The sequence below is a fragment of the Perissodus microlepis genome, chromosome 6, assembly GCF_051167445.1.
Source record: "Perissodus microlepis isolate ML-2025 ecotype Zambia chromosome 6, ASM5116744v1, whole genome shotgun sequence".
NCBI classification, from domain to species: domain Eukaryota; kingdom Metazoa; phylum Chordata; class Actinopteri; order Cichliformes; family Cichlidae; genus Perissodus; species Perissodus microlepis.
The window spans coordinates 3,045,191-3,063,155 of record NC_140466.1 but is presented as its reverse complement, the minus strand read 5'-3'; the positions used below and the strand labels follow the sequence as shown (position 1 = coordinate 3,063,155).

The following is a 17,965-nucleotide window of genomic DNA, read 5'->3' as shown; positions in this document are numbered from 1 at the left end:
AGTTCATGAAGTCATTACTAGTTAACGTTAAAGGGATGGTTGGCTCAACAGAGCTCTGACTGTTTGTCAGCCTGGCTACAGAGCTGAAGAGAAACCTGGGGTTGTTCTTATTTTCTTCAATCAGTGATGAATAGTAAGATGTTCTGGCTTTGCGGAGGGCTTTCTTATAAAGCAGCAAACTATTTCTCCAGGCTAAATGATGATCCTCTAAATTTGTGACACGCCATTTCCTCTCCAGATTACGAGTCATCTGCTTTAGGGTACGTGTTTGAGAATTATACCACGGAGTCAGGTACTTCTGATTAGAGACCTTAGTTTTCACTGGAGCTACAGTATCCAGAGTCGTACGTAGTGAGGAGGTGAAATTATTAACAAGATAATCGACCTCTGTTGGGGTAGCGTTCAGATAGCTGCTCTGCTCTGTGTTGGTACAGGGCATTGAAGATGATAACAGTGGGTGGATTATATTCTTAAACTTAGTTACAGCGCTTTCAGAAAGACATCTACTTTGATAAAATCTACTCTCCACCGCTGTGTAATCAATTATTGTAAATGTAAATGTTATCAGGAAATGATCAGACAGGAGAGGGTTTTCAGGAAACACTGTTAAATGTTCAGTTTCTATGCCATATGTTAAAACAAGATCTAGAGTGTGATTAAAGTGGTGGGTGGGTTCTTTTACATTTTGAGAGAAGCCAATTGAGTCTAATAACAGACTAAATGCCATGTTGAGGCTGTCATTTTTAGCATCTACATGGATGTTAAAATCACCCACAATAATTATTTTATTTGAGCTCAGAACTAAATTAGATATAAAGTCTGAGAAATCAGACAGAAACTCTGTGTAAGGCCCAGGTGGACGATAGATGATAACAAGTAAGACTGGTTTCTGAGTTTCACAGCTGGGGTGGACAATGTTAAGCATCAGGCTTTCAAATGAATTAAAAGTCTGTCTTGGTCTTTCATTAATTAATAGGCTGGTGTGAAAAATTGCTGCCACACCGCCCCCTCGGCCTGTGCTTCGAGGTTTCTGGTAGTTAGAATGACTCGGGGGTGTTGATTCATTTAAACTAACATAATCATCCTGCTGCAACCAGGTTTCTGTAAGGCAGAGTAAATCAATTTGTTGATCAATTATTAAGTCATGTACTAACAGAGACTTGGAGGAGAGAGACCTAATATTTAATAATCCACATTTCACTGTTTTACTCTTTGGTTCAGATGTGGATACTGTACTGTTCTTTCTTTTTGATTGTTTATGTTTAAGTTGTTTGTTGCTGGTTTTTAGTTTGTTTTTTGTCTTTTTGGAAGCTGACACAGTCTCTATGGAGATGGGTTTTTGGGGGGGTAGCAGGAGGAGAGAAGCTGCAGAGAGGCGTGTAAGACTGCAACTCTGCAACTCCCGATGTTCAGTTCACATCTTCAGAACTGTAGTGTTTGTGGCACTGGTTCAAGTCTTATTTGACGAACAGGTCCTCTTCCATCACGGCCTTGTTGGCCTGTGGTGTAGACCAAGGCTCCAGTGCGTATTTCTTATTGATGCTTATCATGGAAAGACTAAGACTTTAAATGCTGTTGAAAAACTTTACATCTTATTATAATGTGAGCTCTGTGGTCTGAAGGATCTTCTTGGAGTCGTGGTTTTATTTTCCAGAGAACTGACTGGTCAGCTGGTTGTGACTTCACAACTGTTGACATCACTTGTCAAACATAAGGTAAAAAGTAAACGACCTCTGTCACACTGAAAATCCAGGATTAAACGTCACTAGGCCCCAAATCCTGTTCCAACCTATAATATGAATCACAGATAAACCCTTAATCTTTCTACTGAAACAGATTTCAGCATTTTGGGGGTTTATTTACACACCACGAGCATCTGAATTACAGAACAGTACTGAATACTGTTTACAGTTTGATACTAAAAGCTGGCTGAGGCCATCAGAGCAGGACAGGTGGACACGCAGCTGGAGTTTCCTTAAAAAACAAAAAAATTATAATGTCCTCACAGAAATACATAAATATTAACTGGAGAGGTTCATTTGTTGTCGTCTCCAGCCCCTCGATCGCTGCTGAAGGATGAAATGAGATTATAGATCCTTGTGGTGTACGGGACAAAGTCTTTCTTATAGGTGATGACAGTTTTGGCGTGTGCCGTCTTGTAGACCTCCTGGTTTGGATCCTGCGGCTCTTCCGCTTCTTCTTTTTTCACTGAGTAAGAGGAGGGAAATCATAAACATTCAATATCAGTTACTTCTATGAATATATGTGTCAGCAATAAAGGGTAGCACTGTGTAAACAAACTGGATCAGCTGATATTGAAAATAAATGAAATTTGTTATTTCAGACTAGAGAGAGAATCTGTTTCTTTATACGCCACAGCTGCAGGTCAGTAACCTCTGTTTTGTCCTGTTTGTGGTTCCTTCCTCTCTCACCAACCAGCAGAACGTGATGTAAGCTGCGTATCCAGTGTATGTAAGCTGGATACGCAGCCTCCAGTGTAACTTATTGCATGCATTTGCAGGAAGAAAGGGGCACGTCTCAGAGCTCCTCTTAGATTCATCTCATTTTAATATTTCTTCAGTTTCTTCACATTAAATGAGTAACATCTGCCAGTATACCCGGTGACACTAATCAAAAAGAGGCTGTTAAATAATTCGGCGTACTTCAGTTTGAGAATATTGTTTGCGCATGTGTGAATTTCACAGTTCACGTCGCTCACCTGGCGCGACCTCGCAGCGACCTGTGTATTTCAGGTAAGCGTACGAGCCGACCATGGTCCAAATACCAATCGCGTACACGGCAGATACTCTGGCGTTCCACTTCAGCAGATCTTTGAATTTCATGGCTGCTTCGCTCCACAGCGCTTTATCGTTTCATGAACGTGTTTATGTTCCTTTCGCTAGAGCGTTATGGGCGCCGCCATGACAGTCACCCCGGAAGTACTAAAAAAATAACCGGCGGCGTGTTTTTTTTTTCATTATTTTTTAATTTTATCATTAAAATCTAGAAATTGTTGATTATTTATGTCACAGGGTTCCGAGATAAAATCGCTCACAGTTCATAGACTCACACCATTTTTCAGTATGTGTAACTTTATAAGTGCAGGATATCCCCATGAAACTGACGGGGTTGAAAAACATATTTAAGCTCTGTTCAAATCAAATCAGTTTTACACTGGCACTGGGAGAACAGGCCTTCACACAAACTGCAGAATGGATGGACTTAAGCAGACCTTAAAAGAAGCTGGTCTTCACTCCAGCCAGACATAATTCTCCTATTTAACTCATTGTCCCCCAGTGGACACACCACTCGGTTTCATCTCAAGTCCTGAGATCTGGTTGATGAAGAAGAAGAGTATGGACATATAAGAGGATGAAAAAAACATCTTGAAAATGTATGTTATAGCTTAATTACGGAATTATATAATTATTTCACTTTAATTTGTTTTGTTTGTTTTTTTGTTTAGTTCTTCAATTCAATTCAATTTACTCACAGCTGGTAAGGTAAGAATCACAACAGTTGCCTCAAGGTGTTTTATATTGTGAGGTAAAAATCCTACAATGATAGGAAGAAAATGAAGAAAACCCTGAAAAATCATATGAACCTCCATGACCAGGCACTTTGGTGACAGTGGCAAGGAAGAACTCCCTTTTAACAGGAAGAAATGTTAGCAGAACCAGGTTAAAGAACAACAAGCTATATCATTGGCTGAGATCACCTTTAGCAGACTTTTTATCGTCATACTCAGGATTGACGTGTATCACTCCCTGGTGGTCTAGTGGTTAGGATTCGGCGCTCTCACCGCCGCGGCCCGGGTTCGATTCCCGGTCAGGGAACACGTCTTTTGTTTGAGCATAAATCATGTTTTACTCAAGCGATTCAATTTCACGTGGACACACCTATTAGGTCACGTGAGGTATACGCCAAAACGGTTACGTGCAAAAAATCGTGTTTCATTTAGTATGTCCGCGTTATACACATACAGAGATCTTGGCCAAAGTTTTTGTGAAAAGAAACCTCTCCTTCGAGCCGGATTCGAACCAGCGACCTAAGGATCACTGTGATCAGCCTCTACAGTCCTCCGCTCTACCAACTGAGCTATCGAAGGGGGATATGGACCGAGCGGCGTCACAGCTGTTTTGATCAAAATACCCACTGGGCTCTGTTTTTCTAGTTTACGTCCCTCATTGCAGCCACTAAAGATCTGACCAACACAATAATGAAGTTTCAGTCTTTCTTTATTTTTCTCTTGTAGTAATCATTCACACTCCAGCAGTTACTCTGGAAATACTTACACTTTCCTTGTCATGTCTGTGACGCTCTCCCGTCCCTTTCTCCCTATCCCATACTAACACCCAGCATCAAACCTCCCACCTTCATGGATAAAAAGAAAAACCTACATTTCAAAGTGTTCAAACGGCCTCAGACACTGCACACTTCAGGTCCGGATCAGCCAGATGAGCCAGTCAAGACAAACAGAAATGAAACTTTGTTTGTTTCAAAGCATTCTTTTATTAATAAAAAGACAATTTAAGACCTAATTGATCATACAAAATCAGCATTCTCCTCAGTCGCTGTGCAGTGTTTGAGCCAAAGAGCTGAAACTGCATCAACACAAGAGGAAGTTGTGATTTTTTTAATAACATTTTCAGATATTTTATTTGCTGCTGAATGAAGGCTGGACGATCCCATCTACAAATATCTGCTGCGAAACCTTCAAATGTCTGCAGAACAGCAGCAGGACAGCTGATATGTAGAAACCTCACAGAACAGCAAGTGTACAAGGTGTCTGACTCTCTATTCAAATTCATTACATGTCACACTCAGATAAAAGTCTACCATCAAATTCCTTTTCCAAAAGAAAAGATGATGCAAATCAGCTTCTGTACACTGACAGGGGGGGAGGAAAAAAGACATTATATTTAATAATACTGTCTTTGTAAACACGTTATGACATAAAAAAATCAAAACAAAAAAAAGGAGCATAATCAATACAACATAAATGTACAAAAAAATGAAAAGAAGGCAATTTAATCTATAATAGTGTCAAGAAATATGCTATTAAAAAGCAAATGTGTACCTAAATACCATTAAAAAATGTAATAAAGAAGTGAAGGAAGTACCATTGTCGTATTCACCAAAATAAAAGCTTAAAACGGGAGAATGTTTGTGGCATACACAGTACACAGACGTCGAGATAAGAGGTCATTTAGAGACCCAACTCAGAGACTGGGCAAAAAGTTTTCAGTCGTGGAGACAAGTGGAGAGACAGGGTGGGAGCACGCTTTCTTAAATGAATCCTAGGAAGAAATATACTCAAATGAATCAATCCTGGTGCTAATGTGTGCTGATTGGTCCGTTAAGGATTTACGATTGGTTTTCAAACGATAACAGTGTGGGTGTGGCTAAAGGCCAGCACAAACGTCGTGGTCGTGTCGGATGACGGTGATGTTTTCAGGAGGCTGCCCTAAACTGGATGGTGGTGCTGTGACGGCCCTAATACTCAGGAAAACATTTCACTAGCTGTTTATTTGACAGCTATTGAGAACATTTCCCGAAGAAGAAGAAAATTTTAAATCATGAAATTTGCAATGTTTTTCTACAGTTCCCCATTTATTGCCATTTATTCCGGCCCATCTCACAGCGTTTGAAACCCCCCCCAAAAGAGCCAATCAGAAGTCAGTTTGAGCTGTGTGGTGGTGGGCGGGCGCAGCAAAGATGAAGACCTAGTGTGGTTTCTGTTCTCATGGGAGGAGCCAGAGATGTTTATAATGTTTAATGTTTGTGGGCTAAAAAGCTTTTAAGTGGTCAAACCTTTGAAGCAGTTTTTAATCAGATTCGACTGGCGACTCTACAAATGCAGATATTTCAGAGATAAGGAGATTCCATCTGTTTTCTATCAGCAGCCTCCTCCAACACCACAGCGTTAGAACCAGCTCAGAGGCATAATCTCTCGAGCGTGTCCAGGGCCTCTTCCTTTGTGGACCTGCCTAAAACACCTCAGCTGAGCTCCTTCTGCATGATGAGCTCCTCAGATACCTTTGTGGAGGAGTCTCATTTCTGCTCCTTGTGTCCTCAATCTTATCCCTTTGGTCCCTACCTGCAGCTCAGGGCCACAGGAACATCGTTTGACCGGCAGATCTACAGATTAACCTTCACCCTCAGATTAGCCTGTTTTTGAAGGTACTAATTCTCATCCGTCTGCTTCATGCTCAGCTGCAAACAGGTCTAGTGTGAGAAGGAGGTCACTGCTGGCCAAAGCCCAGTGATAACGAAGCCCTACAACACCATAAATTTGATATTGTTCTTTTTAAAAAAGCGTGCAACAGCCCTTTTTTGTCACTCAGCAGATCTCCTGACCTTCAGACCTCCTGCCCAATCTGATCCCATCCTCACGCTCGTGTCTCCCTCCTCTTTAACTGCTACCCGAGACGTTCATCACAGCTCTAATGAAACGCTTCATAGAGAGAAAAACTGCATCCAGTGAAACTCTGATCTGTCAGGAACAAAAGAATGAAATAAAGAAAATGGTACCTGTGTCTAAGGTTAACTCGTACCACAGTGGCTCGATAGTAAGACTCCGAAGGCGCCCAGCAGGTGAGCGGGGGTCGGTTTGGTCTTTAGTCATTTCACACACACATGATCACACAGAGCTGAGCTCGTGTAAAACCATCAGGTTAAGAGGTAAAATATGGAATAACTAAATGAGGAGGACTATAGTAACAATGAGGAAATAAAGTGGATAACTCAGCCTGCAGACTGACATGTAGTTCAAAAGAAAACCCGCCAGGGGGCGCCGCAGCACTGCACTTCAACCGCAGGCGAGCAGGTGGTTTGAACAAAGGCAGCACTCAGCCTCTCCTCCTCTCCGAAAAGTTAGTGTTACTCTACTCCTATCCTACGCTACGTCCGTGCACCATCCCTCGTTCTTTCTGCTGCCCCTCCTCCCTCTGTCCTTACAGCCCCAAGCTGCTCCGTAGTCTTCCTCTCTTTGTCCTTCCTCTCCCAGTTTTTATTGAACTGCTCTAACTTTTTTTCCTTCTTTTTTTGACTCTTTCCCAGTAAAGTAAACTTATTGTTATTATTAGTACTGATTCACTCTGACCGCTGTCATTTAGTACCTAAATCCACCTCTTCCTCCTCGTCACTCTGGCTTTTCTAGAGCTGCTGCTGCTTCTTCAAACTTCCACTCACTGCGGTTGATGTGACTAAACAAATTCAGCATCCCCCGTTACCCCAAATCGCCCCTGTGCCCCCTGCTAACTGCTGGCAGAGAGATTCTGTCTCCTCCCCCTCCTATTATTTTCATGGTTCAGCCGCCTCCTCTTCCCTTCCACCCTCTGTCTCCTCCTCTTGCGTTGCCCTCTCACTTCTCCATCAGTGCGTCGTCCTCCGTGATGCCCTGAGCTCGCAGCTCCTCCAGGACGTTGTCGAGGTGTCCGGGGTCGGGGAAGCCGTGGCCCGTCAGGTTGGAGCCGAACTCCGTCTTATGATGGACCTTAAAATGAAGGGAAGCGACGGGAGAACGTGTCAGTCTTTACATCACAAACTAACAACCAATCTGATTCACTCTTAGGTCTGAAGTTACCTCGTTCCAGATGACGGTGTCCGACTCTCCTGTAGTGCTTGAAGTACCGACTGAGAAGATCAACCTGCGGTCCCACGCTACCAGGAGCAGTCTGAGTACCTGAGGAGAGGCAAAAAAAAAATTTGAGATTCAGCCCAGCCTAAAATCAAACATCCATATTTTCCCCGCTGACTGCAGACTGGTTATAGGCACTGTACACTGTGAGGTATTAGAGAGAGAAAACCAATAAGATAACCCCCACAGTGACAAGACCTTGGTAAAGTGGGGAGGAAGTAAGGGACTAAACTAACCAATTGGAATGCCCAGTGCATCATGGGAAGTCCCCCATCAGCTTGAGAATTTAGCAGGACGACAAAGGGGTCACCCAGACTGAGAGGTGGTACCTCGGGAGAGGAGCCTGGTAGCAGAAGTCTCCGCCTCCCATTCTACAGCTGACATCTCCAAAACTGGGCGACCCAAACCGAAACCATCTAACACTAAACAAATCTGACAGCGGGATGAATGGACGTCTGTTGGTGGTTACCTTGCGTCCTTTCTCGCTGTCTGGGAGGTAGCAGTGTCGGGGAAAGCCTCTGGCAGTGAAGGGCTTCCCTGGATTCGGGTGCTCTGGTCCCTGAAAGGAGAGGAGCAACGTTAGAGGGTGTCAAACGCCACCTGTGAGGGCCAAACAGGGCCGCTGGTCCAGGTGTTTGAAGTGTTGGAGGTACCTGAATGCCTGGTGGGATGTTGTAGATGATGCGTATGGTTTTGCAGTCGGGGTGGCCCGGTAAAGAGTGTGGGATGACATGGTATTCCATCTTCCCTGCCGGCTGGTTTCCAGTCTTCACACCGTAGATGGTTTTACAGGTGGGACACTGGAGACTGAGAAGAGAGGAGGAAGCAGATCCATTAAACGAAGGACTTTCCTAAAACCTGAGAGGACGATGAGGAGGAGCGTGGTCTGGTTCTAACCTGCCGTCCTTGTTGCCATTATTATACATGGCCACCAGACACTGGAAGTGGTACTGGTGCCCACACTGTGCCAGCCGTCCAACTGACTCCGCCCTGGACACAGGCCCCACCCCTGGACCCTTGTATCCAGACGGGCCCCCCAGTGGCTCCATGCAGATGGTGCAGTCCTGGGAAATATTCAGACAGAGGAAAGGCTCATTCCCCTTTATCCCTGCACGTGGTATGGAATTTCATGATAAAAAACTGAGGTCTCACCTCCTCTGGTGGACTTTTTACTTTCTGCAGGTACTTCTTCACCACCTCCTCTGGAGTTTTACCTGCGCACAGAGAGAAGGACGGCAGACGACGGGATGAAACCTGCGGCTGATGGTTAAACATCTCTACAACTGTGAAAGCTGAAAGGACAAAATGGAGAGATCACCACGCGTACCTTTGCGAGCCTGTTTCTTGGTGGTCTTCCTGCAGCAGTGGCCGAAGCCGGGCACCGGCTTGATGTCGCTCTTGCTAACAGGCGGAGGGTGAAGCACGAGCTTCGGAGGCCTGGTCAAACACACGGGCAGAGCGGCAGCACTCATCAGGATTCCCGTGATCCCTGAAACACAACCGAAAGAAACAGTCTGGTGAGAAGAGCGCTGTGGTTTCTGCATTCTTACTAACGCTAAATTTGTTTATATTCAATTCAATTTTATTTATACAGCGCCAAATCACAACAGTCGCCTCAAGGTGCATTTAGATTGTAAGGTAGACCCTGCAATATTACATACACAGAAAAACCCAACAGTCACGTGACCCCCCCTATGAGCAAGCACAGTGGGAAGGAAAAACTTCCTTTTAACAGGAAGAACCAGGCTCAGGGAGGGGCGGGGCCACCTGCTGCGACCGGTTGGGGTGAGGAGAGGAAGAGATATACTCAAATATTTATAAAAAATTAGATAGTCAGCCACGGAAAAATCTGGTGGTGGAGCACAGGAATTATGAAAAGGTGACCGGCAGACTGTACAGAAGAACACCTGCCATCAGATCCTGACCTACTTATGTGCTAATGATGTTACTGGTAACAGCAGAATTGACTGTTAAAAGTCGTGGATCCCGTTTTTTTATTGCAATAAACGGCCAGTTATTCGGTTTCCCTCGTGTAGCTGTATTGAGATATTTGAATGTCTTGGATAATTCTTACCAGCCAGTGCAGGGTGAACAGGACTGGATCCGTTGAGGTTCTTCACCGGGACGGTGGGCACGCTGCAGGAGAAGAAGACAAACCGTTTAGTCCGATGTGTTTCCACGCTTCCTCACAGGCGCTCAGATCAGACACAAAACCTCAATACTCACTAAGAAAAACTGATGACTGTCATTTTCACACAGGTAAACGCGCAGAGAGACAAAAATGGAACCAAATAAAGAAGAAATTCACTCGTTATTTTTATCTCCTCGATGTGTCACGTACGCGTCTTCTTCCTCGGTGCACCGTTTTGTTTGGAGGTGTGTGTGCAGGACTGCCGGGCTGTCGGTGTGTGTGTGTGTTTATGAGAGCTAATCCTCGGAGTTTCCATCTGCTCACTGAGCTCAAAGAGATGGACGTCACACAGCTGCTTGCTGGGATTACCTGCCTCGTCACAAAGCCCATCGTCATCACCACCTTGCAAAAACACACACTGACTGACTCACACCAGTGAATTTCTTTCTAATAATCAATGTTTTTTCTGATTTTGTTTCACACTGAAGCCCCAGGTCAGGTGAAAACTGAAAATACTACAGCTTACAACAGACTGTCCAGGAAGTCTTATTATTTTAACAGACTATTACTTTTATTATTCTGATATTTACACACTGCAGATCACTCAACAAGCTTGTTTTAACATTCAATCACCAGATTTAAAACTACCACAGCCCATTTTGAAATCTGCAACTCTCATATTTCCTCTTTTTCTGTTTTCACTGATTCATTTGGATCTGACTGAGTGACAAAGTGGGTGAGAACACCATTTGTCCATATTCTTAGTTAACATTCTTGTTTTGATTTAGCCATATCTCATATGTACTCTGTAATAGGCAAACATGTACTATCCCGGGTTTGTTTATGTTTTGCACTTTTACAGATTACGTAACATAACATCCTGGTTTAAATCAATTCTGACAAGTTTGGGAAGTTAACATGTTGTTTATTTCAACGGTTAACCAGTTTAGTTTGAACTCACCTTACCCACCTCTGTTCCAGGAGCAAAAGGAGGAAATGCACTTTCACTTCCTGTATTTATAGCTTCCTGGTTAATCAGGAAGGGGTCACAAGGTCACAAGAAGAGACCGAGTGTTATTTGATAAAGCTGATTTTAGAGTGTTTATAGAGAAATGGATTTGTTGTAATATGTATCGACTACACACTGCAGAGTTTGATTGCTAGGAAAGAGTAGCTGCACAGGTTTGAGTATAGAAATGTTTGCCTTACATACCTAATGGATTAGTCCAGGGCTGAGTGGACTATTTAAGCAGATGAAAGCAGGTGTTGGGGGGGGGGGGGATGATCAGGTCAGTGTAGCTGTGTGCAGTTTGACCTGATTTAAGTTCACTTATGTTTATTTGAACTGAGTTAACTATGGCGTTGAGTTTCTTATTTATTTTTTTGTAAATATTGTTTGGTCATAAAATGGTGACGAGTAAAATAAAGAATAACGTCATTTTTTATGTTGCTTTCATTAGTTGTGTTTCATTTTAAGCCATCCATCATCCGTCTTTCTTCTGTTTTTCCTGCTTGATGACCACACAGCTGATAGACTGGGCTTAACGATGCGTTCCTTAAGTTTTTGGCGGAACACACCATCAACTCAGACAGTTGGAGCAGATGCTCCACGATGGCAGCACTGAACAGTAAGCTTTATTCTGTACTCTCACTGTTGTGTATTTTTGACTCTCTAAATAACACTTCCTTGAACGTGCTTCCGACATCCGAGTTCTGAGGTATCTGGAAGGCAGAATAACAAACCGGTAGTGACTTCCATGTTTTAAGTACAGTTTATGGTAAACACACACACTGAGCAAACACTCAAAATCCAGCGTTGTGTCCCCAACAGGACAGAAAACAGAGCACCTCCTTCGAGCCGGATTTGAACCAGCGACCTAAGGATCACTGTGGTCAGCCTCTACAGTCCTCCGCTCTACCAACTGAGCTATCGAAGGGGCTGGCTCAGTTCCCCCTGCCACGACACAAATGCAAACAGGGAACGTGTGCCAGGCCTGAGAGACGGCAGCGATGATCTGTTGTTTCCTGTTGCTGGTTAAGCTTTAACAGGCCACTAAGCAGCTTTCACCTACCTCACTCAGCGACGCATGACCACGCACGAGCGAGTGACTCACTCTTATCTGTGTGCATCAGGAAGTGTGTGAGAGGTGTTTGTTCACGCTTATAAGCAGATAAACAGAAGGTGTGAGGAGAAGAAGAGTAAACATACGCAGAGATCCACTCGAATACCAAGAACCTCCAAACACAAATAACACAACAGTGAACACACTTTCTGCCTTCAGCTCTCACACACGATTTCAGTTTATGACCAAAGCTGCTTGTGTGCAGTCGTGTTATTTCTCCTACCACAAACACGTGGATCCGCTTCGCCTAGCGGGACATACAGTTTCTGTGTTTTTATGATCATTTGCATTTTCCACTTGCAAACCGCACACTGTGTTTGTGTCAGTGAACTGAGGCTAACAGACAGAGAGGAGCCGATTTATTAGACACACGCTTTGATTTTTCAGTGTTTCTACACAACAAATTTTAATTTCTACAAACCACATTTAGTTTGAAATAGAAGCACGGGAATAAAAATGGATGAATAAAAACCCGACTATGACGATTCTGTTCTAATCTGTTGTTGATTAAAGTATTACAGAGTCACCGTTTTTTAAAATGATACCAATATTCACTCAAACAGCTCAAGTTTAAATTTTTTTCTACTGATTTTGATACAAAGAAATTTTGTTTTGTAAGAAGTACCAGACGAGATTTATCGTTTTCCCCGCATATGAATAATTTGGCGCCCACCGGAGGGCTTTTGGTCGACCATCAAAGGAAAATCCCCGAGACTTTGATTTGGTTTTTAAAAAGCTTTAGGACAGGTTTAACTGTTTTCTTAAAACATACAGCTGTTGTTTTTTAAAGCAGGATAACGCACTGACACAAACAGACTCTTTGCCTTAACAATAAACGGATCAACCCTGCTTAGCGTGCAGTCAGCCCTCCACTCACTATTAACTTATTTAAGGCGGTATGAGGCACGTAGTGCACCCACATCCCTGTACACATCATTACAGCCTGAGGCAGCAGCCATCAGCTCTGACAGCCCATAAACTTTTGGACAATGTGCCAACAAAAAAAAAAAAATCAACACAGAAGATTTTAAATCAAACAATCAAGATGTGTTCAAAGTCCAAACTTTGAGCTTTAACTCAAAGAGTTTAACAAAAGTCTTGCATTTACTGTTTAAGAATTACAGCCATTTTTACATGCAGAATCATATTTTCACAGGCTGGATTTATCCAGTGCAGAGTGTGATGGTGTTCAGAGGCAAGCGTGCAAAAATGTGTCACACCTGCTTATTATGAGGCTGAGATGAGTAAAATATCACCGGTGAGCTTCCCAGTGTCTCATAAGAACGCGGACAGCATAATCAATGGTGATGCAATGAGCTGGATCAGACATCCGATCCATTTTATTCAGTTACGTTATTTCAATATACAACAAGAATCAGTGTCGAGTTATACTGGTACTGATAAATCCTCACAACGCCCATCCCTCATCCTCCTCCAGCAGAATCCATCAGTGCATTTTGAGGACCAACAACTGAATCACATCAGTTCACATCAAAGGTCTATTTTAACAATAATCCAACTGCTGTGTGCAGCAGGACGACTATCACGTCGTAATCTCGTCATATTTCCATCTGCGTTAACGAGCTCAGCGTGTCAAATGAGCGCTCTGCTGTCGTGTGCACTCAAAGTCGTTTAAGCGCTTAAAGATTTATTTATGACAACACGCGAGTAACAGCGCGCTCGCTGATGACAGAGGGGAAACACCGACACCATGTTGGATCTGCACCGGATCAAGTCGGCGAGTGACAACGACGGCGGCGATCTCACACACACACACACACACACACACACACACGGGTGCTAATCGCTGCTGCTTCTCACGGGATCTATTAATATTTAATAAGCTGCTGTGTTAGCAGGAGGAGAGAGTGACAGTCTGATCCTGGATAAGCCTCGTGGACTTCAACTTAACACACTTTCCAGCTGCCCCACTGATGTGCTGACTGCCTTTATTCCATACTCCTGCATCTCCTGAAGGAAAAATCTCAGCTTTATCTTGAAGGGTCACACTTCTCCCTTAAATATGACCTTTAAAGGGAATTTCACTGAACTGTAATTCAAAGGAAAATCTCTCTTCTTTCTGCAGACACCTCTGTACTTAGGAGGGTACTCAGAGAGCTGTGTGTGTCCTGGAAAACTCCCTAAAATGCTGCGTGTTGAAGAGCTCATCACATCTCTATGTTGGTATCAGCCCAACAACAGGTACATCATAATTATGAATAAAAACAGAACTAATATTATCTTCATCTCCATCTAAGTCCACTCTCCTGGGAGAGGAGGAAGTAATCGAGCAGACGCAGGAAGCCCGTGAGCGCCGATGGAAATACGAGCGGCAAAGAAAGAGACTTTTTAAAAAGAAAAAACCGAGTGTGCGCCTGGGGGGGGGAAAGGGGATGAATGAGACGAGTCTCTTGACCCCCCACGACCTCAAACCGCCCTCCTCCCCTCCGCCTGCTTCCCACCAGATCACTCCCTCGGCTTTGTTTCACCTCCATCCCTCCATCCCTCCGCCGCTGCTCCTCCCGCTCCCCTCAGGCCCAGATGGTCATCAGCTGGACTGATTTAGACAGCAGACAATAACACAGTCACTTACAGACACACACACCCGAGCAGGCTTCCTCTGCTTTAAAAAAAAAATTTGATGTGACAGAAAGTGCTGGACGGGTTGTGCGACATTTTAAATGCATGCTGGGAGAAGGAGGGGCATGTGCTGAATGAATAATGGCAGGCTCGATCAGAGGTTCAGAAATATTCATGATGAAGTTATGTAAATGTTCTAAAGAGGCTGTCGGAGCTGCCCCGAGTTTAACTCTGTAATTGGTGTAAATGTATAACGCAGACATGTTTGGTCTGGCTGTCTCGGCTCACTCGTCACTCCTCGAGGTTCAACTTTCTCCTGGAGCTGAAAGATTGATTAAGGCAAATGTGAGCAGACTTTTGTTCCTGGTACCATGTTTCAATATTAATTTAGGCAAATTAAAAAAGAAATATTTGCCAATTTACAAGAAGAAAATTGTAAATTTAATACAAGACATTTCTAAATGTGTGAGAAAAAATGCTGGAAAAATAAGGGATAAAAGAAAAACAATAATAAGGGAAAAAACTAATTTATTAGCAAGAAATTGCGAATTTATGAGAAAACCTATGAGAAATATAGTAAACTAATAAGAAAAGAAATCTTTTTAATTGTCCAGGAACAATATTACTTCACTTTTCTAGTTTTAGAAAGAAACTGATACATTGTAATTCATATAAAATAACGTAACCGTGTGTTTCTGATTGGTGATGAATAATTTATGGTTAATTAAACCGGGGAAAAGAATCAGACTAATCTGACCGCAGTTTAATGGACACGGTGAAACACGACACCGATGAATGGAGACTGGTCACTGTGACATCACCGTGAGGTCACAAACATCACTCAGGGCGCGGCGTGTGCACAGTCACACCATCCTGTTCTCTCCATGTTGCTCCGTCGTTATTTTTCCCCACTTCATGTCTGTTTTTGTTTTGTGTTTATTTTGGAATTTGTTCATCTTTGGGACTTTTTTTTATCGATAATTTGCTTTTTTTTAATGGTTGGGTTTGTTGTTATTTTCAACCCCCCCCCCCAAACCTGCAGATAATGACCAAATAAAAACCTCTATCATTTGTGTGAGTGTGTGAAAAGCACCAGATGAGACTGAGCTCAGCCTGTCTGTGGTTACAGCTCCCCCTACAGGCCGCTCAAGCTAAAGACTGCAACCTGTTGGTGAACTAAACAGGTGTCGCCCCTTTGTCCCCGTCCTTGTCTCACCCCCGACTTTGGCTTCATTTTCCCTCAGTATGCTGAGTCTGTGCAGCCCCCCCCCCCAACTCAATCACTCCCTTTGTCCTGTTTTCCCACAATCCCCCACTGGAGAGAGAGATAAGACATTCTGCACTGCAGCTCCTGTTAGGTCCGTCAATATTTACTTTTACTGTGTGTGCGTGTGTGTGTGTGTGTGTTAAATGCCTTCACAGCCGGGCAGCGGAGCGCCTGTGTGTGTGTGTGTTTGGTTGGCCTGATTTCTTGCAGCACTATGTGATCAATCTTTTGACAGTTTGCTGACTCGTTTCTTTGTCATGGACTCCCCTCCCCTCCTTGTCTCAGTCGCTGTCTGAGACAGAGGCTGTCCACACACACACACACACACACACACACACACACACACACACACACACACACACACACACACACACACACACACACACCCTTGATCACTGTCATTTGGGGGGTTATAAGCAAACACTGTCTGCCTCTCCTTCACCTAGAATGACTGAATATGAAGCTTCAGCTTCTTCAGCAGCTATACCGGGGGTTATTCCACCATATCCACCCAGTGTGGAAATTCTTAAAGTAAAGTCAGGCTTAAAATAGCTCAAAAAGCAGAGCAAAAGCAGCTCCTTGCAATGAAGAGAAAGGTATTCATATATGAAGAAAGGGAATAGAGCTGAGATGAGAGAGAGGGGGAAGGAGGAGAAGAAGTGAAACCCAGCAGAGGCTCGGTATTGTGCTGCTAATGCAGTCCAGGCTTGGATAATCCAACAAAGGTTACTGTGGAGACCAACAATGAGGGTCCAAGGGGCCCCCGACCACCGAGACGCGACAGGCAAGGAGGGAGGAGACGGATGGGGGGAGGAGGAGAAATCAAAATCTACATCTCAAACTGTCTGAGCCTGATTTCAGTTTTAAAGTCTGTAAGATTCCTGTTTGTTGATCTGAAAACGCACCACTTCCTGTGCAGGGGAAGGCTTTTTCCTGAGAAAGGAGTGACACAACTACTGGTTTCAAGCTTTAGTCACTGCTGAGTGACACCATGGAAAGTTGTGGTTTAGTTTTTCTCTGCTGCAGTACTGAAGACTGATTGTAACTGTAAACTGACTGAAATCAGTCTACGTGGGTGAAAGAGCAACACGTTTCCCAAAAACGCTGCTTCTGCAACTACTGGAGGTGGACTCAGTCGGCCCTCTGCATGGGAATTTAAACCCGGGTCGTTTTGACTCAAACATGATCGTGATTTATTAAATATCCACCACATTTGAGCATTTTATTTATTTAATGAGTAGTATGCTCAACAGTCGCCCCCTGCAGGGTGAAATAGTGCAAGTGTAAGTCGCTCCCATGTCGGCATCACTTTTCACATCCTGAAGCTACAGGTAGCCGATACTGCTGACGCTGCCTTAACTCACCATAATCGGCTAATTGGCTTTTACTTGTGCTATAAAACCAATCAGATAGTTCTGTAGGCGGGATAAACCTTCTGGGATTGGTTATAACATCAGGTTTTTTCTTTCATTTCTTTTTCTGTAATCTTTGGTAATTAAGTTTAACACAAGGTTATGAGATTTAAAACATGTTCTTTTTTCAGGCCCAACAGCTGAAAATAAGTGAATATGTAAAGCAAAGGTGAATCAAGTACAGTCGGTAAAGCATCAGAAGATCAAAATGAAATCATGAAAACCTAAAGGAAACTGAGCCGTGGCAGTCTGAAGTTCAGGAAAATGAAAAAGGAGGAATTTGTCTGAAGTTAACGGTCAGCACTTGCTGGCTTTTCTTGCAGTTACTCAATGCACGAGTTAACCCCTCAAAATATCACCGTGACATCTTTGAGCTTTAAATACGTCTTCATTGGCTCTCTTGCATGAAACAGACTTTAGTGATGACTGACCTTCAGCTGTGTGAACACTCAGTTTCCTCTCTCAGAGAAAAAAGAGCCTCAGAATGAATCCAGTAGCAGTTTGAGCGTCAGTGTAAACAAGGCTTTCTGGATTTTCTTTGCTGCGTTTGCTTAGTTTCCTCTGTGCTCAGACCTTTTCGGACCATGAAGCTGTTACGTATTTATTTATTTATTTGTTTTTGGCCGCTGACCCACGGCCTCCTCGCTCCCTCGTCCGTCCTCTCCTCTGCTCTCCAGATGCCGCCTCACAGATGGACGACATGCACAACGCTCGGCTGAATTTTATTTATTTGACTCGGACACACAGTTTACAGGAATGCAAGTAAACAGTTCCAAGGTCGGGTTAACCTTTTAGATCTCCAGTCTGGTC

The 17,965-nt window shown here is 43.6% G+C and overlaps 2 protein-coding genes and 3 non-coding genes across 6 annotated transcripts in view; 1 reads left to right on the top strand and 4 right to left on the bottom strand.

The window, feature by feature from the left end:
• Window positions 1–1,815: 1,815 nt before the first annotated feature.
• On the bottom strand, window positions 1,816–2,938 carry LOC146384809 (small integral membrane protein 26-like). Its single transcript, XM_084930174.1, has 2 exons — window positions 2,720–2,938; window positions 1,816–2,208 (listed from the first exon to the last, which is right to left on the bottom strand). The coding sequence occupies exons 1-2, from the start codon at window positions 2,841–2,843 to the stop codon at window positions 2,036–2,038; spliced, it is 297 nt and encodes a 98-aa protein (XP_084786300.1). The 5' UTR covers window positions 2,844–2,938; the 3' UTR covers window positions 1,816–2,035.
• An 826-nt stretch (window positions 2,939–3,764) lies between these two features.
• trnae-cuc (transfer RNA glutamic acid (anticodon CUC)) lies at window positions 3,765–3,836 on the top strand. Its single transcript has one exon. It is a non-coding gene; the product is annotated as a tRNA-Glu (tRNA).
• Window positions 3,837–4,020: 184 nt separating this feature from the next.
• On the bottom strand, window positions 4,021–4,108 carry trnay-gua (transfer RNA tyrosine (anticodon GUA)). The gene is given in 2 exon segments: window positions 4,021–4,056; window positions 4,072–4,108. It is a non-coding gene; the product is annotated as a tRNA-Tyr (tRNA).
• Window positions 4,109–4,488: 380 nt separating this feature from the next.
• The window catches only part of LOC146384804 (E3 ubiquitin-protein ligase DTX4-like), a 42,816-nt gene continuing 29,339 nt past the window's right edge, over window positions 4,489–17,965 (bottom strand). For both annotated transcript variants that reach the window (XM_084930176.1, XM_084930177.1), the window contains exons 5-12: window positions 9,717–9,778; window positions 8,970–9,131; window positions 8,795–8,856; window positions 8,540–8,706; window positions 8,296–8,449; window positions 8,112–8,201; window positions 7,589–7,687; window positions 4,489–7,498 (exon numbers count right to left, since the gene is read on the bottom strand). In XM_084930176.1, coding sequence (XP_084786302.1) covers window positions 7,367–7,498; window positions 7,589–7,687; window positions 8,112–8,201; window positions 8,296–8,449; window positions 8,540–8,706; window positions 8,795–8,856; window positions 8,970–9,131; window positions 9,717–9,778 — 928 coding nt within the window. In that variant the 3' untranslated portion in view covers window positions 4,489–7,366. The remainder of the gene's footprint in view (window positions 7,499–7,588; window positions 7,688–8,111; window positions 8,202–8,295; window positions 8,450–8,539; window positions 8,707–8,794; window positions 8,857–8,969; window positions 9,132–9,716; window positions 9,779–17,965) is intronic.
• On the bottom strand, window positions 11,623–11,710 carry trnay-gua (transfer RNA tyrosine (anticodon GUA)). Its single transcript is given in 2 exon segments — window positions 11,623–11,658; window positions 11,674–11,710. It is a non-coding gene; the product is annotated as a tRNA-Tyr (tRNA).

Bases quoted from the DNA above. Each gene is read 5' to 3' on its own strand.
- LOC146384809 (XM_084930174.1), bottom strand. From the start codon at position 2,843: ATGAAATTCAAAGATCTGCTGAAGTGGAACGCCAGAGTATCTGCCGTG. The intron at 2,209-2,719 runs GTGAGCGACGTG...CCTCTTACTCAG, and splicing joins TCGCTGCGAGGTCGCGCCAG to TGAAAAAAGAAGAAGCGGAA.